Source organism: Hippopotamus amphibius, chromosome 9 (assembly GCF_030028045.1).
Source record: "Hippopotamus amphibius kiboko isolate mHipAmp2 chromosome 9, mHipAmp2.hap2, whole genome shotgun sequence".
NCBI classification, from domain to species: Eukaryota; Metazoa; Chordata; class Mammalia; order Artiodactyla; family Hippopotamidae; genus Hippopotamus; species Hippopotamus amphibius.
The window spans coordinates 88,945,625-88,966,682 of record NC_080194.1 but is presented as its reverse complement, the minus strand read 5'-3'; the positions used below and the strand labels follow the sequence as shown (position 1 = coordinate 88,966,682).

Sequence of the window (21,058 nt, the reverse complement as noted above, 5' to 3'; positions counted from 1 at the left end):
GAGACAAAGCAGGGCTGAGCCATGTGCTCAGGTCACTCCTGCTGCAGCTCCAGAGCCCTGCAAGAGGGCTGCGAGAGCCAGCCCGTGCCAGCCAGGCTCAGTGAAAATAAATTCTGCCACCTGGCCCCTCCCTGCTTCAGGATGGGTTCCCCATGGCCCTCCCCCACCCCTCCCTCTGCTTCCTCCATCCCTAACCTCTGTCGTTCCTCCACTCGCTCATGGGATGGTATCACCAGTTCCACTTTGCAGTGGCTCTGGGTGGGTGTGAAGATGAAAACTGGAAGTCACAGCTCTATACCTGGGAGAATCCCCAGCACATCTAGGGCCTGCCTGACATGGCACTGCCCAGACAAGAGCTGCTGACACCCCCCAACTAAAAGCTCCCCATCTTCCCGGAGCACGGTGAGGCCCAGTCACACACCGTCTCCCACCTGCAGCCTGCATCCATCTAGGGGCAGCAATGGGCCATCCTCAGTCCATCCCTGAAAGCTCAGTGATGCATCTTCCCCTGCCCTCCAGCATTCTCCTGACTCCTGGAGGACGAGGGGTGATCAGCTTCATCCTTCAGCCCAGATGCTTCATTAGAACCATTACTTCCATTGGCATCTGCTGCTCAGAACTCAAAGTTGTGTGTTATTAGCACAACTGCTTCCTCAAGACACTTCACCCAGCGAGCTTAACAAATGAAGCTGGGCACTCTCCATGCCCTGACTATGTCATGTTTGTGGGCAGTAATTTTCTTGTAAGATGAAAAATCTCGAGTATGCCTGAGCTCTCTGATAAATTCTCTCCTCGGCAGCTAATTTGAAATAGCTTCCATCTTCTGAGAGGCGAGAGAGGGCTGTGCAGCTGAGTCTTCATGTTTACAGACTCTGCCGTGCACTCACCCTAGGCTAGTTTATCTTCCAAAATGTTTAGAATAGAGTCTGTGAGATTTTTGACCATACAAGAAAAAAAGAGGGAGTTGAGGTGTAGGTAAAAGAAATCATCAAAATCAGTACTTCTGTCCAAAAAAAGAAGGTGATGCGTGCATCCTCACTGCTGTGTTCAGGAAAATTTAACTTCTGAAAGCCTAAGCTAGTTGGACAGTCTATTAGATTCCTAAGAGAATCACGGGGGATTGGCATATTTAGCCAGAGCCCATTGAGATGAATGGATCTCCACTCCCTCACTAGACAATATTTATCTGTCACCAGAGTCCCTGGAAAAAGCCCCTGTCGGTTTGCTCTCTTTGGCAGGAGGAGTGGTGAGGGCTAGACCAAATTCCACTTCACATCCCAGAGGCTGGAGATTCGAGATGGAAGGCTGGGCACATCTTGGCAAGAGACAAACATTCAAGTGCAGAGGAGTACAGTTGATCCTCATTATTTGCAGATTCCATACTTGCAAATTGGCCTACTGATGAAAATCTATTTGTAATCCCAATGCAATGCTCATGGTGCTTTCACAGACATGCGCAGAGCAGTGAAAAATTTGAGTGGGTTGCCCAGCATGTTCCCAGCAGGGGTCCAACAAGGCGATGCTCTGCCTTCTTCTTTTTGGCTCATACTGTAAACAAGTATCCTTTTTGTAGTCTCTGCAGTGTCACATCTTTCACATTTCTATGCTTTTTCGTGGCGATTTTGCTGTTTAAAATGACTCCTGCACTTAGTGCTGAAGTGCTATCTAATGCTTCCAAGTGCATGAAAGCTGTGATGTGCCTTACAGAAAAAATATATGCAGTAGAAAGGCATTGTTCAGGCATGCCATTTAGTGCTATTGTTCAATATTAATGAACCAACTGTATGTATTAAATAAGATGTCTATCAGCAGAAACACACATAAATCGAGGTTATGTGTTCATTCATTGATGATACTGTTGTGACCAGAGGCTGACCTGGAACCTAACCCTGTTTTTCCCTTAGGAGAAATAATTCAGCCTCCATAATTCAGTGTTTGTGGCAACTTTATAGAACACAACTACCATGAATAACGAGAACCAAGTGTAGTGAGTTCAGCAGGAGAGAAGACCAGAAATGAGCAAACTTATGAATGGCTGAAGTTTTCTTACAGTGGCCTTTCCTCTCTGTATTCATTACCCCATACTCATGTTCTCTTGTTTTCTTACGATGTCCAAGGACCTCACCTGCCCCTTGATACCCTGGCCTTGCTCCTGATTCCCTGATGTAGAAGTAGAATCTAGATCCCACACTCTTGTGGCCAAAAGGATTAATAAAGGCGCTCTAGACCAGTGCTCTAATCAAATTCTTAGATTCTTGGGAATGTGTTTTCATGAAGTTGAGTCTGTGCTTGAATGCCTCCAGGATCAGGGAACTCACTACCTATAGGGACAGTATATTCCATCTTGGAAAGCTCTGATTATTAGAAAGTTTCTCCATCTGTTGGGTGGAATTCTTTCTTTCTGAAGCCTCTTCCTTTTGTCCTTAGTTCTGTTTCTTGGGTCCACACATCTAGTCCATCCTTTGCATGACTGCCTGTACTTGTTCCTTGTAGAATGTGATTTCAGTCTCTTTACCTTCCTGGTCAATGTGCTTGGAACACACTCCAGTTAGTCTATGCTCCACTGAAAGAGTGGTGCCTGGAACAATATGCAGCGTTTCCGGTGTGGTCTGAGTAGAAGAGTGCTCTCTTCCCTTGTATCAAATCGGCCATTCCTTTGTATTGGGTTGGCCAAAAAGTTTGTTTGGGTTTTTCTGTGACATCTTACGGGAAAAACACAAACGAATTTTTTGGCCAGCCCATAAGTAGTGTGTACAACTGACTGGGTTCTCAATAAACATCTGTTGAATTGAACAATAACCGGTTAACACTTTGATATTTATTTCCATGTCCACCAGCTCTCAGACTAGGCTCTATAATGGAGGTTGCCAGGCATCAGACCAGGGGCTCAGAGAGCTGTTTCCTGGCAGGTGGGAGAGCGCCCTTCCTGGCATCCTTCTCATGGTGGCCACCTGCTTCATCTTCGTGCCTGGGCAGCCGAGCTTCCAGTGCCCTCTTACAATCACCTACTGAGGCCTCTTTGTGTTGTCCCTTTCAGGCCTGTCTCTCCCTGGCTTTGTCCCAAAGCCCCCCCTTTTTTAAAAAATTTATTTATGTATTTATTGGCTGCGTTGGGTCTTCATTGCTATGCACAGGCTTCCTCTAGTTGTGGTGAGTGGGGGCTACTCTTCGTTGTGGTGCGTGGGCTTCTTATTCTCATTGCGGTGGCTTCTCTTGTTGCGGAGCACAGGCTCTGGGCACATGAGCTTCATTAGTTGCAGCATGCAGGCTCAGTAGTTGTGGCTCGTGGGCTCTAGAGCCCAGGCTCAGTAGTTGTGGTGTACAGGCTTTGTTGCTCCGTGGCATGTGGGATCTTCCCGGCCCAGGGTACAAACCCGTGTCCCCTGCATTGGCAGGTGGATTCTTAACCACTGCACCACCAGGGAAGTCCCAGCTCCAAAGCCCTTTGAAAAACTATACCACTATATAAATCCACCTGGCACTTTCAGGAATTCATGTTTGAGCTGGAAGGGGCTAGGCTAGATCCTTCTTTTATGGGTAAGATGACTAAAGACTGAAAAGAAGGGACTTCCCCAAAGGAATTTCATAATTCAATTCCACAGATATTTATTGAGCACCCATTCTAGGCCAGGCACTGTCCAGGGAATTGGAGCTCCAAAGGGGAATTTATTAATACTATTGTCAGATATTTACTAAGCACTGATTCCACACTAGGCATTAGGCATATGTGGGGAACAAGACAGAGCCTCATCAGCCATGGAATGTATTTTGTAGTGGGGGAAATGGACTTGAAACAAATAATTACCTAAATAATTATGTGAAATAAATAATTATCTAAATAATTATACAATGAGTGCTACAAAAGAGAAGTCCAGGGCATTACGCCTGAGTCTCTGTGATGGGGAGTGAGAGGTTGGGAAGGGCCTCCCCAAGGGCATGACATTCAGTCAGAAGGCGGATGGAAGGCTGGGCATCCCCAGGTGAAGGGGGCTGTGATGAACCCAGAGCTAGTGGTCACGTGTGGAATTCAGAGACCAGAGCCGGTTGAAGGCAGGGCCAGATCAGGAAGCCGGAATGCTTTACTTTTTCCATCGTACCTCACTGTCCCCTTCCCCAAGCTTTATTTAAATATCCTCTCATAAATATGTAAGTCAGAATCAAAGGCAAGGAAAAGCAAAGGCTGGCCTCAGGGATGTGGACTTTCAGTCAGGAAAGCTTACAGCAAATACCAATGGATAAGGGATAACAATTGAAATGTTTTCCAAACGTTTAACTACACATCCACAGCCCAGGAAAATTAATATCTTGGGGGCAGTGCAGCAGAGTGGACCTGCCTGGATTTGAATCTGCATTAACTATGGAACTTTGGACAAGAAACCTAACCTCTCTGAGCCTCAGTTTTCTAATCTGTAAAACGGGGATGATAGTAGTACCTCCCTTATAGTGTGGTTGGAAAGATTAAACCACAAATGTAAAGCATTTAGTCCAGTATTTGGCATGCGGTAAATGCTGAAATACATCAGCTTGTATAATTTTCTTATAGTGACTAGGATAGGACAGGAGTTCACTGATGCCAAAAATGTATTTATTGACCATCGGTTGTGTTCCAGGTATTCAGCTAGGGGCTGATTATAGAGCAGTGAACAGGTAAAGTGTCCGAATCCCTGTGCCAGGCACTTTCATCCTTTTTGAGCATGACTTGTATTTTGGTTGCAAATACAGGACACCCACTAACGCCCACCTACGCTTAATTGAAACCAAAGCTTATGAAACAGTGGTTGCCCCTGCTGTGTGGGTTGCACTCTGATCTATTCTGGATGTAGGTTTCATTTTTAAAATGCAGGTCTTGACCCACTAAATTGATTTGCTAACCCACTAATGGGTAGCAGCCACAGGTGAACAAAACACTGCCTTAGACCAACTGATCTGAAGGCTTAATCAGTCCAAGAAGAGCTCATTTGATATGAAGTCTTCCCAGCTTTCCCCAAGATTGTTTTTGATCTCTTACCTTTGGCTTTTGCCACTGTTGTCCTTTGATCCTGGGTTTTTACAGTATTCTGCATGTAAGCGCATATTTTGTGCTAGAAGAATATCTTGGCTGAGAGAATGAGCTCTTCGGCCAATATCAATAACTCCCTTTGTTCCCCAGATCACCCCCTCAGGCAGGGGCCCTCACTCATGATCCAGACTCCCATGTGATTTAAAGTTTTATGATTGGAGATATTGGATTTAAATTCAATAAACATTTTGTTCTTTCATGCCAAGGGTTCACGAACCATGGAAGCTTACATTACAAACCTTTTGAGCTGGTCATATATCAAGACACAGACCTATACTATAGACACTCCAAACTATATGTCAGTCTCAATTCCTGAGGCCTCTAGCCATAGTGGTGCACATCTGCCTGTCATTTTTCCTGCCTGTATGTTGAAGTTAGTTCCGTGCACTCAAGGAGACACTAATAAATTATTTTATGTATTCTTCCCAGTGAGAACTTCAACTTTGAACCCTGAAACTGAGGTTTAAAAAAAGTGAGCCGTTGGTTATGACTTGTCCAACTTTGGAATGGCCCTAGAGAACAAGGATCTGGAAGAAAGAGCTTGCGTTTGCGTAGGGCTTTAAGCTTTTGTCACTTCTGTGATCACCTCATATCATCCCCATAAGAGGAGAAGGGGAGGAATACTAACCACCCTTATCTTTTTTTTTTTTTTATTAATCTGTATTGGAGTGTGGCTGCTTTACAATATTGTGTTAGCCTCCACCGCACAACAAAATGAATCAGCCACACACCTACAGATAGCCCCTTCCCTTCGGACTTCCCTCCCAGTTAGGTCACCACAGTGTATTAGGTAGAGTTCCCTGTGCTATACAGTGTGTTCCCATCAGTTGTCTATTTTATACACAGTGTCAATAATGTATATGCTAACCACCCGTATCTTATAGGTAGCAAAATTGACTTCCCAGGGCCACACAGCACATGGCAGGGTAGAACTTGACTTCTGGTCAGCTGCATTTCCACCAGACGCACAGTAGTGCTATTATCTTAAGTTCCCATGGCTTATGATGGCTCGCCAAAGTCATCATACACACTAACTCAGTTGATTAGCAACAGCATTGCTGTACTACGGGTAGGGAGATTCATTTATTTCCATATTGCAGGTGAGGAAGATTCAGAGAGGTTAAGTGTCTTGCTCAAGGTCACACAGCTTATGCTTGGTAGAGGAGTTAAGAAAATGTAGGTCTTCTGGGGCCCTCCCCCTGCATCCCTCCCTGTGCTAAGCCCTTAAGAAACTACCCTGTGCCTTGGTCAAGGTCACTCTCGTGGACTCTTGTAGTTGAATCCCTTCAGGGCTATATTCTCCAAAGAACAAGTTCACAGTGATCAGAGAGTGTGTGGGAAGGCCCAAATCTTAAGGTCGGAGTAGCCTGTACCTGCCTGAACCCCACCAGATGGTATAGCAGTAAATAGAACCCGAGTCCGAATTCCAGTTCCACCCCCTATTCACTGTGATCCTTGGCAAGCTGTTTGATATCTCTGAGTCTCAATTTCGTTCATTCATTCATTCCTTCTTTCAACGAAAACTTGTATGAAGTGCTTGCATTAAGCGTGTTGTTGTCTGAAGTGCCCACATTTCTCAGGCGGGAATGATAACAGGGCTGTTATGCAGAATCAGGGAAATTTCTGTAAGCAAACCACGTGGTTGAGGGCCCAGCGTGCAGAGGTGATCAGTGAGTGTTTGTGAACTCTGACTGGTGGAGCAGAAGGACTTGCCTGGCCATGGAGTTATGTCAGCCCGTCTAGAAGCCAGATTCTGGCAGCGCTGAGTGCAAAGAACAAGCATCTAGCAGAGAATGGACTGGAGGACATGGGGTTGGGGGGGGGCGGGGGGTGAAGGGGAAGCTGGGACGAAGTGAAAGAGTAGCATAGACATACACCACCAACTGTAAAATAGATAGCCAGTGGGAAGTTGCTGTATAACAAAGGGAGAGCAACTCGATGATAGGTGATGCCTTGGAGGGCCGGGATGGGGAGGGTGGGGGGGGTGTCATGGGAGGGAGGGGATATGGGGAAATGTGTATAAATACAGCTGATTCACTTTGGTGTACCTCATAAGCTGGTACAAGAGTGTAAAGCAATTATATTCCAATAAAGAGCTTAAAAAAAAAAAGAACAAGGATCTAAACAGACATAAAATATTCAGTGTTACAGAGCCGTGCGCACACTCACGGAGGCAGGTACGGATGTGAGGAGATCCCTCAGGGTTTTCAAAATGAATCCCTTTCTACCTGCTTGGGAGAGAACAAAGCGGCAAAATGACAACCTCGAGTGATTCTAGGCGGGCGCAGGAGGGCTGCGAGCGAGAGGTGCGTGGCTGCTCTGGGCAGGACCGCCCGCCCGGCTCAGGCGACAGCGGAGGGCTCTCTGCCAGTGGCACAGGGAGAAAGACAGGCAGTGAGCGATGGGCTCATTAATGAATGTGTAGTGACAGCCCGAGACAGATGCTCTGAAGGGAAAGAATGTGGTTCTGGGAGAAGTTTCACTTTGGGAGTTAAAGGAAAGCCTTCCTGGAGGGAGTAGTTTCTAATCTGAGGCCTGAGGGGTTAACAGGTATAAACTAGATGGAGATTTGGAAAACTTCTTCTATAAAATGGGCCCAGATAGTAAAAATTTAGACTTTGCAGCTTTACTGTTGTAGATGAATGCAGTCACAGACAGCGCATCAATGAATGGGCGTGACTATGTTCCCATAAAACTTTATTTCCGGAAACAGGCAGAGGGCCGGATTGGGCCTGTCGTCCGTGGTCTGCCAACCCCTGAACTAGCTGAGCTGGAGCTGGGGGCCAGGAGGTTGCGCAGCAAGGAGAGTCCCAGACAGGGAACACCATGCCCAGAGACCCTGGCAGGAAGGAGCTTGTTGCACTTGCATGCCTGGAGCACAGATAAAGCCGGGGAAGGTGATGTGCGACGAGCACGGAGGGTGGGCAGAGGCCAGGCCTCATGGGGCCTGATGGGTCATGTAAAGGATTTTGGTCTCTGTCCTTAAACCAAAGTGGGAGAAGAATGGAAGGGTTTCAGCAGGGGCCAGTGTGATTATAGTTGAGACGTTAAAGAGATGGCCGGCTGCTGCTGGGTGGAGAACAGAAAAAAGAGAGGCCCCGGAGGATCCTAGCCCAGGGCAAGTTCCGTGGGAGCTTGGATTAGGGGAAAAGTGAGGCTCGGGGAAATTAAGTGACTTGCGCAGGGTCACCCAGCCCTGTGGTCACAGTGCTGGATGTTAACGTGGTCTCCAGACTCCAGGTGACACATACCCAGCTCTTTCAGGAAGCAGCAGGGGGTACCTGCGGTCAGCGCCCTGGACAAGCATTTCACGTGGTGCATTGCTGAGGGAGTGGCCAGCTTGCTTACACTGACCCAGGGTCACACGGAGACCACATGCACGCCTCTGACACTCATTCAACTGTACAGCAGTCATCTCTCCGAGAGACCGTGGGTTGCCCATATCAGTGTCACAGAGTCTGTTCTCTAAAGGCCCTAGGCCCCAGCAGGCCTTATCTGTACTTTCCTTACAGCAGTTCTTTCAAGCTTGGTCCCTTGCTCAGCCAGAAATCTTAAACACAACTGCCAGAAGGACAGGGCCAATTCAAGACAGCGATCATGATAGCGTAAGAAGGGACAGTTCACAATGAGAAAAGAGACACTACGAAAAGTAGACAAATTAACTTATGAAAGCGCAGAAATGAGGGTGAGAGGCTGCCCCATTTCATTAACCAGTGAGCAGCACTGTGTCACAGGACAGGATAATAATTGGCTTCAAAATGATGACACTGCATTAAGGTAAAGATGTCCACTCTATTTAAGAAGACAGCAGAAAGTATAATTCCCTTTGAAAGAATTTTGGGAAATAATTCTTTCACATAAATAATTAAAATCCCTTCAATTTTTGTGCTCAAAGGGGCAAGATTATTATTCATTTATAGGGATTCTGTGTCCTTTGGGGAAGTTGGATGAATGTTCCTTTCTCTGCACATGGAAACACATCCCATATCAGTTATACCACCTCAATTTTCATATTTGACGAAGCACTTCTAGTTTCTTCTAAGAGCACCGAATCATCAGTGAGAAGGAATACACGTTTGTTTTAAATATTGTGATCTCAATGAAGCAGCACATTGGCCTTGTTTTGAATCCTGGCTTTTTTTCCACATCTCAGCTCTGTGCTTATTACCTTACATGGACATGACTTTACTCACTCATAGGTAGGGTGGCAGTGAGATTTGTAGGCATAAACCAGCGCCCAGCCTGTGAGCATGGTGACACCAGTGGTGTCCTGGCATCAACTGGCCCAGCTAGCCAGAGCCCATTATACACTTCTCTTCCCATTTCGGTGTCCCGTGACTGCATGTGGGTGGCTTGAAATCAACCATGGTGAGAGTGTTTACACCACAGAAATGGGCAGATCAGACAAGGCCTTTTTTTCCTGGAGAGTCAGTTTTTAAACATTTCCTAGCTCTCCAGGGCTGGGCTCTCAGCCTCAATTCATTCCTGCACACTTGCCTCTCCCTGTCATCCTGTTTGTTGTCTGAGTTGCTCTAATCCACCTTGCATCAGAATCACTGGAGGCCTGGCTACAACGCATATTGCTGGGTCCTGCTCCTAGACTGTCTGATTTAGTCAGTCTGGAATGGGGCCTGAGAATTTGCATTTCTTTCTTTTTCTAAAATTTATTTTTGGCTGCGTTGGATCCTTGTTGCTGTGCGTGGGTTTTTCTCTAGTTGTGGTGAGCGGGGGCTACTCTTTGTTGCAGTGCGCGGGCTTCTCAGTTCAGTGGCTTCTCTCATTGTGGAGCATGGGCTGTAGGTGCTCTGGCTTCAGTAGTTGCAGCACGCAAGCTCAGTAGTTGTGGCACACGGGCTTAGTTGCTCCACCGCATGTGGGATCTTCCTGGACCAGGGATGGAACCCATGTCTCCTGCATTGGCAGGCGGATTCTTAACCACTGCACCACCAGGGAAGTCCCAGAATTTGCATTTCTAATGCTAACGTTGGTGACCCAGGAACCAAACTTTGAGACACTGGTCTAATCTGATAAACTAGAATCTACAGTGCAAAGTGTAGGCCACAGAGGAAATCCGATCTTCTGTCTGAGACAATTGCATGACAAATTCTATAAATACCTCCATAGTTCTTTGCACCTATACCATCAGATTTAATCTCCTTAAGAACCCTAGGAAGTAATCATTACTATTTTAACCCCCATTTTATAGATGGGGAAACTGAGGTCCAGAGGGATTAAGTAACTCACCCAGGGTCATACAGCTCATAAGCAGAAAAGTCAAGTTAAATTCTGGGGCCGTTGCATTCGTAGTGCAGACTGTGGGATGCTCGGTGGTGAGTAGAGGCTGGAATCAGCGTGTCCAGCTGTGTACCTGCCCGGCCACATCAGCCCAGGGGGTGGGTGCCTTCTTCTTACCTGCCTTAAGGTGCTGTATGGGCTCACAGTGGTGATGTCCAAATCCATCCCCTCTCCTCCCTCCACTATAACCCCTGGGGTCTCTAAACTGGTGGGAAGGCAGAGCAAGTGGGAGACAGACAGCACAGAGAGAGGGCCACGGAAAGACATTATTTGAAACATAATCCAGCTGGCACATGTGGACATGTGGAAGAGGCTTACAAAGCAGCTGTTCCTGCAGGAGGTTTTGGGGCAGGTGTCAAGGGGGTGGAGCAAGGGAATTTGGCCGGAGGCAGAGCCGCAGATTGTTGGTGATGAGAGCTGTGTCTCCTGCCCACCGCTGGCATGTGTGTGGCATGGAAGGTACCCAGTGGGTGGGGCAATTAGCCTGTATCCCAGGGCGCCTGGCTCTGTCTCCCGCTCTCCCTCCCACTGCCTTTCTGCAATCAGATTGCTCTGGATTAACAGCTGCCAAGCCGCTTTGTTGGATCTGATGAGTTTATTAATTTCTCGGGGGCTAATGGGAGGGTGGGTGGGACATTCATTTCCTGACTGGAGCTCAGGGGCTAATTCGTCTCCTTGCCATGTCCCCAGAGGTGGGGGTGGAAGGGGACATGGCTCAGGCTGTCGGATCTGGGTCTGGATAAATCATTTCTATCCCTGGCTTTGTGGGGCAACCCATCTGTCTCGTGGCTTGGGTCAGACAGGGAGTCTGGGGCTGGGGCGGGCGGTTGGTGAGGATGGGGTCCCCTGAGAACAATGAGGGTGGGAAATTGGGGTGGGGGGGTGGGGTGAGATCTTGCTGGTCCTGTCAGTGTGAAGTGCATGTTTAGGTGACAGGACTCTGAGAAGTTCAGTCCTGTCCCAAACATCCAGATGCGGACATCCGGCCTAATTGTTCTTTTTGTCCCTCTGTCCTTCTGTCCAAAGGTGCTGTATGGGCTTACAGTGGTGGTGTCTAAATCCATCCCCTCTCCTCCCTCCACTGCAACTCCTGGGGTCTCTAAACTGGTGGGAAGGCAGAGCAAGTGGGAGAGGCAGACAGCACAGAGAGAGGACCTTCCCTTCCTAACAGACTGTCAGGAGTCAATTCTAGCCATTTTGAAGATAGGAAAGCAGCCTCATTTCAGCTGACTTAGTGGATGTAAAAACCCAGGAGAAAAAAAAAAGCCACGCCTGGGGTTCTTGCTGTGTGGCTGAGGCTCCTTCGAGCCTTTCTCTGGTTGGCCAGATGTGCTTACTTGGAGGACACCTTGGCGTCCCCACCCAAGAGACAGCAGCAGACACAGGAGAGGTCTTGGATAGGAGTCAGACAGCTCTGGGTTCAAGTTCGTGCACCACCTCTAACTCAGTGACCTTAGGCAAGCCATTAAACCTCTGAGCCCCAGTTACTTCGTAAATAAAATAACACCATCACTAATCCACAAGGTTGGTGGGAAAATTCAAAGAGATGATAGAACACATCTAGCACAAGAGGTGTCTGGTAACTATTGTTCCCCTTTCCCCCTTCACTTGAAAATCTAGTGGCTCATCCCTCATCCTCCCCATCTCTCTCCCCTGCAGAGAGAGAGGAGAGGGGAGCTCAGGCCATACCCTGACCTGGCTGGTCCCTCCACCTGGCACTCCAGAGACCAGAGGAGGCTCGCCTGCCTCCGGCTCGTGCCTCACCGACAGCAGCACTCAGCCCGAGTGAGATGATGGTTTCCCCTGCCTCCAAGTACTGGTCCCCAAGCAGGGTGCCGGGGAGTGAGCATCAGCAAGCCAGCCCCCCACAGACTAGCGGGGGAGACAGACAGGTAAACAAGACGTGCAGTAGGACACTGGAAGAACCAGGCAGGATGGCCCTGAAGGCCTCCTTGGGAAGACTCATCCAGGGCTAAGGGCACAGCTGACAGGGAGGTGACCTCAGGCAAGGTGTCCGCTGGACTCTTTTATCTTGGCATCTGTTTCTTTATCTAGACCAGGCTTCCTGTGTGGATACACTGTTTATAAACTAAAATGAGCAGGAGCATGGGCATCACTGTTCTGCCCACACAGAGGTGGAGAAAGGTGCCCAGCCCCTCCAGTGGCACCCTCACTGAGGCTCGGAGAGGGGTTTTTGGTCATCTGCCCTTTGGCAGCTGAAAGGCTCACCAGTAGACACCATCAGGCTCCTGCCTGGAACTGGAGGTGTCCAGCCTGTCTGCTTGCTTCAAGCTCCAGACCACAACATCAGGGAGATGGTTACTGCTTCCCGTGACTCCCAGCCCTCCGGCCCCAGGGGGTGAGGTTGGGGGCCAAGAATGAGATATGTCTTTATCATGGTTGGAGCTTCCACAGGGGAAACCCAGAGCCCAGCTCTGGAGGGTAGAGCCATGTGGCATCCGTGGGACTTGTAGGTGTTTACCAGGGAAGCTGCTGCTGTTCCTGGAGATGCCTGGCAGAGGCGGGTGTGTGCATTTCATTGGGTTTCTAGCCAGCTGTCAGCCGTATCTCCTGGCGGCCCACCTCCAACACCCGGCAACAGAAATGACTTGCTGGGGCTCCAGCTAGGAGAAATATATTGGTAGCACACACATGTATGTGTAGTTATAAAATAGGGTTGCACTGGGAAAACAAACTCTGTAAAAAACCAATGATATTGAATTTCGATTTAGGTGACTTTCATAGAATGGTGGAACTGAGAAACGTGTGGACTTTTCTCCCCTAGAAGTCAAGACAGTGATAAGGAAGGACACTAGCCGTTATTGAATTTCAGCTTCAATACATTCTCATAATGACCCAATGAAGTTTGTATTACTCCCATTTTACAGATGAGGAAACACATTCAGAGAGGTTCAGTCACTTCTGGGGGTATACAGCTGAGATCTACGCTCCTGCGTCTGGCTGAATAATGTTACATTGAACTGGCACGTGCGTGATCTCAGCTGGCTCTGAGAAGGCAGGGCAAACGTTACTCTCCCACCTCCATTTATAGCAGGGGAAACTGAGACTCAGAAAGATGGAAGTAACTTGCCTAGGTTCTTGCAGCCAGCAAGTGAATCCACTAGGACTAGAGCCTGAGTCTTGCCTCTTCTGGTTCATCCATCCATTGAAACATTCAGCAAACATTTACCGAAAAGCCTCGTAAAGGCCAGTTCTCTCCAGTAGCCATTCTGGTTCTTATTTAGAAGATGAGGATTATTGAAGGCAGGCTGGAGCGAAAGAGCCGTGCAGCTCTGTCCTGCCTCCAGATGATGCAATTTCACAGGCTCCCTTCCCTTCTGCGGGAGAGTGTCCCTGAACTGCATCCCATTCCGGATTTCTTTTTCCATTTCCCTCTTCCTCCTCTCTCTTAAGTCTTCCCCTCCCCTCACAGTCTCCCCACGCTCCTCTGACCCCCCAACCCTAGTAGCCCCGCCCCAGTCCAGCCCCTCTGCTCCTCACTCCGCATCCCTCCCTCCTTCTGTGACGTACATGGACCGGCCTCTAAGCTCTCCCAGTCCTGGAGGCCCACAGGACCTCAGCACCCCAGGTCCCCACCCCTTCCCAGCCTCTCTCCTTGGTCTCCTCAGATTGGCCAGTGGCACGTGGAGGACGGCCTCAGCATGGACAGCCGCCTCTACGCCTCCAACATCTCCGACAGTCTCTTCAACACCACCCTGGTTGTCACCACCATCCTGGTAAGCGGGTGCCCCTGGGGCCTCACAGCTGCCGCTCCCGGGGGTGCCTCCTCCATCTCCAGGCGCTCACAGCCTCCCCGTGAACAGAAGATGGGAGCGCTAATCACAGCGCCGAGGCCAATTCATGGCAGTGTAATTAAACTCAAGTTGCTGTTTCGTATGGAAATGATATCTGATGAGTTCCAAAGCAGCTGGGGAAGCAGGACGGGTGGCGAGACAGCACAGTTTGTGGATGCCTCTTCCAGGGGCACCCCGACAGCCGGGGCAGCTGTGCACGGCCAAGGGATGGGCACCTATGACACAGATGGGCGAAGTCCAGCAGGTGGCCCCTACTCTTCCACAGCAGCCTGCTTTGCTTGGTGCCTGTGTGTACACGTTGCACCCCCACCAGCGGACACCAGAATTCAGTGGGTTTCCATGGCCTATTTCTTCATTTCCAGACCATCAAAAGATAGTTCTCAATCTATAGAGCGAGGGATCGTCTGCCTTTCTTTTTTTTTTTATTTTTTGGTCTGGCCATACATCACATGGAATCTTAGTTCCCTGACCAGGAATTGAACCTGTGCCCCTGCATTGGGAGTGTGGAGTCTTAACCCCTGGACCGCCAGGGAAGTCCCCTGCCTTTATAATTTGATTCAATTCTCTCCATCAATTACCAAGCCCTTTCCCCTTGTATGCCACACACTGTCCTCATTCCTGGAGACACAAAGTTGAGTAAGACTTAGTCTCTGTCCTCAAAGACTTAGTTGCTGTAATTTTGTAGATAGCACCAAATGCATTCACAGCCAAAGTTGCCTTCTCCCCTCCCCCCACCCCCAAAGACTTCATGTTTTAAAAGATTTGTCAATTAAACCAACTGCATATATTAAGTAATAATTAGTTTGCCCTCTTCCCCCACCTTCTTTTAACTAATCAAAAACCTGTTTCCCTGTCAGGCCCAGCATCTTATCAGCAGGAGATAACCAGTGTGGCCACGCTGATGGAATCCCAGCCCCAAACACACTCGTCTATTAGTTAGCCTGTTCAGCCTTATCGTTACTAACTGTGCAAAGTCTAAAAATGTGTCCGTTTCTTTCAGGCTTTTGAGATAACAGAAAGAGCTCAGGGACTTCCATCACTACGTTCGTAAACTCCTGGGGCCCAGGAGCCCTAGGCTGGAATAACTGATCTGCTGTGAGCAGAGCAGGATAAAAGCCAGGAGAGAGGCACACACCTAGCGCCGCGGTGGGTGAAGGAGAGAGAGATTCCATCCCATCAGGGAGGTCAACAAAGCCTTCCAAGAAGAGGAACATTGAGGATGGGCCCCAAATGACAGGAAGAGATGAGGAGGGAGAAGTGGGTGAAGGAGAGCATTGTCAGGCACTCAGGAAAAGCCGGAAAGTCCAGGTTTCTAGGAAACAGGCATTGGTAGCGAGGGATAGGCCTGAGGCTAGAGAAGTGGGTTGGGTTCATTATGCTCAGGAACTTGAATGTCGAGCTTGTGAGTTTTCACTTTATTTGGTACAAGACAGGGGGTCACCGAATATTTTCAGTCATTCATTCAGTGAATATTCGTGGGGCGCTCCTGTGTGCTAGGTGCTGTCCTAGGTGCTTGGGTGTAGACAGAGCTGGGGAAGGGGAGTGGGGGTGCTGGCCTCACTGAGAAGGGCAGATGTGAGAAGAGACCTGACGGAGTGAGGTGATAACCGCGTGGCCATCTGGGAAGGAACATTCCAGGCAGAGGGAACAGTCAGAGCAAAAGATGCAGAGGGCAGTTCCAGCTGGCAGGGTTTTAGCCACTCCCCATCTCAGCCCAACGTTAGCTCATCTGAGCCAACGTGAAAATGGCAGCAGGATTGCGGTGGTGGTGTCACCAAGCCCCCCGAGATCTGGGAGCGCCTGGCTGAGCAGGGACGATGCCAACCAGCAGTCCCCGCCAAGTGGGGGCAGCTCACGGCATTGCTGGAACCTTCCCCGCCTCTGAAGGACTTCCTGAGTCTGTCCCCTGATTTCTATCCTCAAGTTCATGCCCTAACATACGTCCAGCCACCTCTTCACCAGAGCTGCATGTGACCTCCTCAACGACCGCCTTCTCACTTTTTCAGTCTCTCCCTTGCCCCACCCTTCCGGCTGCCCGGTCATTCTAAAATCAGAATCGTCCCATCATTTCCTCCCTTCAGTGCTGCCCAGGACCCAGCGGCCCCGAGCTTGGAATGTAAACCCCTCGTCATCAGGCCCAGCCTGCTGTACCTCTCCATGCCCCGTGGGGTCTGGCAGCACCGGACTGCCCAACACTTCCTCACTGTGTCATGCTGTTCCCTGCCTCTGTACATGCTGTTCCCTCTGCCCGGAATACTCGCTCCCCGAATTCCTGTTTCCAACTGGAAATACTTGCACACCATTCAAAGCTCTGCTCTGATGTCCCCTCTTCCATAAAGTCTTCTCTCCTCTGCCTCCTGCCCACTCCCTTCCTCTAGCATTTTGTGCACACCTCTGTTGTGGCCTTTCTCCAATTATAGGTTGTCCTGTACAGCTCTGCCTCCCCTTCCAGAAGGAGGGCTCCTCCCCCACCAGAATGAGGGGTGCCTGACACAAAGTAGGAGCTCGAAGATTAGAATTTGTATAAAGGAATTCCTTCCTACAGGGTCAGAGATGCCCCTTAAAAGCCAGTAAGAGTTTGAGAGAGAGATGGGGGCATTGCTGGGTTGTACTTCCTGCCTTTCTGGGCCTGGAACTGGACAAGGCTCAGAGCTTTGGCACAGACCCACAGGGACACTGAGGCTGCAGGGTCGTGTTCCTAGCCTGGGAAAGTCCATCTGACCCTGTGTGTGTGTGTGTGAGTGTGCGTGCCCGTGCACTGTTGTTCACATATGCACACGTGTGCTGATGAGGGTGGGGAAGGACACTTCTGTGTCAGGTGACATTTGGTAACATGGCCAGTACAATTCAAACGAGACCCTTCTCTTGTGCATGTGTGTGTAGGTCAGTAACTCTTAGCAGGAATGCTTACCTTAATTTAGTCCCTGGTGACCATTTGGGGGCTACCTTTGGCAAATGGTCATCCTGAATGATTTCTCCCTTACAACGCAGCACATGGCCCTGTTGTGTCCTGCTCCTGCCAGGGTGCGGTGGGGACTTGTGAGTGATTTATTGGTTAACACCAGCAAATACTCGGAATTAGCTGCTGCAAATACCCCACCCTGTGTCAGACCCCAGGTTAAGCATTTCGGCCGCATCGCTGCCTTCCATGCTCCCAACGCTGCTGCCGGACGGGACTCCAGGTCTGCACTCGATGCCCCCCCTTCCAAAGGGCTGGTGCGCCCCAGCCCTTCCCACACGACTCCTCCCCCCAGCGTTGGCCTTGTGTTTATTTACTGAATTGTAGCTTAAGTGTAGAGAGTTCCTGGGGAGAAGAATTTAGTGACACTCCTTGGGATCATTAAAGATACCCAGGGAGGTTGCCTTCCAACCCAGGCATGGAGACCCCCAGCCAAGCCCTGTCGTTGAGGCCATTTCAACACTTTTCACTCACATAATCCACGAGTGCTGAACCTGGGGCCAGGTGGGGGCACCAGAGATAGGGAGGAGCTGGTGCCAGGCCCCAAGTACATTCTGCCTGGGAGCCGGCACGTGTAGAAGGATGAAGGACACATGTGTGGGGTCCTGGCTGCGCGCGCCATAGGAGTGCTGAGAAGTGGGTTGGCACCAGAGGAGGCAATGGAACCCCAAGGACAGAGATGAGTGAGGTTAAGCAGAAGGACAGAGAGGAGCCTGTGAATTGAGAACAGTGTGTGTGGAAGTCAGGGCGCATAGCCATCTCACTGACATAGTGCCCTCGATCATGCACCAGGAGCACATCACCTTCAACTTGGAGCTGCCTCTTCCTGGCACAGAACCTCCGACCTTCCCCTCTTCCCCTTCATCGCACCCACAAGATCGCTCTCCCCCTTCTTCCCCTCATGACCTCTGGTCTGTCTGGCCGCCCATCTTTGCCAGCCCAGAAGCCCCTTCCAGCTTGAGCTCAGCAAACCAGCAGTTCAGCACTTCCCTCTCTTGGCTTCTGGAATTGACTCCACCGTGATGCTCAGCCATGCCGCCTCCTGCCCATCCCCGAGTCTACTTGTCCTTGCAAGCCCGGCTCCCAGCTGCCCATCTCCACTCAGCCTTCTGTCTCAGCTGGGCCAGGGTAACTCTGGGCTCCTCTCTGCTTACGCCTCATTGTATCCCCTGAGCAAACCTTTTCAGGCACCACGCCTTCCCTCCTACCTGCCCCCGGCACGACTCTGGGAGCTGCCATAGTTCTGCACCTCTGGCCTCCTCTCTCTACCCCCATCTGTGCTCTCCACCTTAGTGTCAGGCCCACTTCCCATGTTCATCTTGACCCTGGCTCTCCCGGGGCTTTGCTGCACCAACTAGCTCTTCTCTTTCTTCCTTCTCTAATCTCTCCTTTTCAAGGGATTCCTCCCTTTCTACCTGCACATGTACTCTGGTGCCTTCCATCCTAAGACGCCATGGCCACCACCTTACCTACACCCTGCTGCCCTTGGGCTGCCCTCCAGTTTAGGGAATCACCCATCAAGGGATCAGTGGGCACTGGGGGTTCTTCTGAGCTTGTTGCTGGCAGAGGGGGAACTGAGGTTTGGAGAGAGATGTGACCGGTAGCAGTTGGGTGGAGAAGTTCTGCCTGCCTTTATCTCCTAACTTCTCAGCATCCTGGTCGGCCCGCACCCGGGCACCTCTCGTTCATGCCCATCCTTGCAGGGTTCTCCCATCGGCTCCCACCTCCACCCCCAACCTGCCTTTGAAGGTCTCCAGGGACACGTGACCCAGATGCCCTTTCACAGCCCTGCTTCCTCTCTGTGTGGGGATGTCTGCCTTCTCCTGTTTGAAACCCCTTCCTCCTTGACCTTCATGACCACGTTTTCCTGATTTTCAGCTTTTCTGGCTGCTTCTGCTTTGTCCCCCTCTGTGGCTGCTCTTCATTTTCCCTCTCCCTAAGATCGGGTCTTATCCCTCTGCTGTCCTTCCGCCTCATGGTCTCCCATATCCTGCAGCTTCAGCCCCCGCCTCCCTCCAGAGGCCGCCGCATCTCTGCCCCCGATCTCGCCCTCATCCCATAGTCCAACACTCAGTCGGACATTCCCTCCTGGATTGCCGACCAGCACCTCACATTCAACATGTTCCAAAACCTGTTCCTTTTCAAAGCATCCATGGCCGTGATGACACCCTCCTTGGTCATCTGCTTGGGCTCTGGGGGTCTGAGGATCCTACTCTCTGTGCCCCACACCCAACCTGGCATCAAGCCTGACCCTCTCTGTGTCTCTTCCAGCTTTGCAATACAACCTGAGTCCAAGCATGGCTCAGGACTCAGCATCCCATATCAGGAGAGGGTCTGTCCCTGCTCCCAGACACCCTCTCTCTTGCTATATAGTGTTCTTTACTCACATCCTTAAGTCTTTTAAACCCTTAGTGCTTCCCTACTGTATGTGTGTGATGTACAGTCACCTCGTCCTGGCATCCAAGGCCCATGCTGACCCTAATTCATCTTTCTAAATTTATCCCCCCACCCCACCCCTGCACACAACCCAGGCTCCCACTCAAGGGCAGCTCTCCCATCTGCTGGACGAGCCACGCTCCTCACTCGGGATTACGCCCACGCTCCTTCCTTTCCCCTGCCCGTGAAGCCCTCCGTTCATTCCACTTCCACCTGTCAGTGTTCTGTCTTCCTCCGGAGCCCAGTTTGCATCCCATCTTCTCCATAGAACCTTCCCTGGATGTTTCACCAGAGAGACCCATCCCTCCTCCCAACTCGCATGGCTGGACGTGTTCTGCCTTGGGTTGCAGTTGTTCAGTGCATGTAAGAACCTCACCTGTTGTCAACATCTTTATATCTCATAATGCCTCACGATTGGCCTGTGTGGCATAAACAAAAAGGAGGGGAAAAAAATGAAAGAATGAAATGGGGCATGGGGTCAGATAATGACCTTAAACAAGGTGGAGGGGCTTCCACTGGACCCTCTGTGTAGTGGGAGACCCTTGTTTGTTCCTGGTAAGAGAAGTGCCTTGAAGTCGGGGAGAGGAGCTAGCTGCCACCTCCAGGGTATCCCGTTACCCAAGCCACATCCCTCCTTCCACTCCATCTTCTTCCCAACCTCCTGTGTCCCTGGCCTCCTCATCACGTGTGGCTGAGACACCAGGGCTAAGATGAGAATGACAGCTGCCCAGTTTTGCTGCAGGAAAACCCGTATTTAATGCTGAAGGGGAACCACCAGGAGATGGAAGGCAACGACCGCTACGAGGGCTTCTGTGTGGACATGCTCAAGGAGCTGGCAGAAATCCTCCGGTTCAACTACAAGATCCGCCTGGTCGGGGACGGCGTGTATGGCGTGCCCGAGGCCAATGGCACCTGGACGGGAATGGTCGGGGAGCTGATTGCTCGGGTAAGGAAAGAACAGGTGATTTGCATTTGGGGGTGGGCTGGGGAGGGAGATGGAAGGACAGGAGGCTGTGCTGTATGCTCATGAACCTTCCATTTGTTAGTCAATCGTCATGCAGTTTTCACGTGTTTGTCCACTCATTGCACAAATCTCTCCTGAGCTGGCAGTGAGCCAGGCACTGGTAGTATACATTGGTGAATAAGACCACCTTGATCCCTGCCCTGTGGCTCTCCCGGTCCCAGTCCAGCACCTGTAAGAGGTAACGGAGGCTTTGACCAATGAACACAACTCAGAGAATTTGGGTTCCATTTTTGCATCATCCAGATGCTTTTTGTTTGTCCTGATCATTTTGTTAGTCGTTCAGCAGCCCTGGCTGAGCTTGGACATGCCCTGGGAGGGTAGAACATACCCACATTTGTTGACTTTGACACTTGAGAAGTGCTGTTAAGGAGACAGGGTTAAATAACAGGGGGAAAGGGATCACCTGTCAGAGGAGTTGGTCACAGTTACGGCTATTTTGTTACTTCTTGTGTTATTTTCTGCTCCCCTTA

The 21,058-nt window shown here is 50.2% G+C and overlaps 1 protein-coding gene across 1 annotated transcript in view; it reads left to right on the top strand.

Moving 5' to 3' along the window:
- Window positions 1-21,058, top strand: part of GRIK4 (glutamate ionotropic receptor kainate type subunit 4) — a 309,408-nt gene that overhangs the window by 210,611 nt on the left and 77,739 nt on the right. The window contains exons 10-11 of the mRNA XM_057748949.1: window positions 13,984-14,091; window positions 20,307-20,510. Coding sequence (XP_057604932.1) covers window positions 13,984-14,091; window positions 20,307-20,510 — 312 coding nt within the window. The remainder of the gene's footprint in view (window positions 1-13,983; window positions 14,092-20,306; window positions 20,511-21,058) is intronic.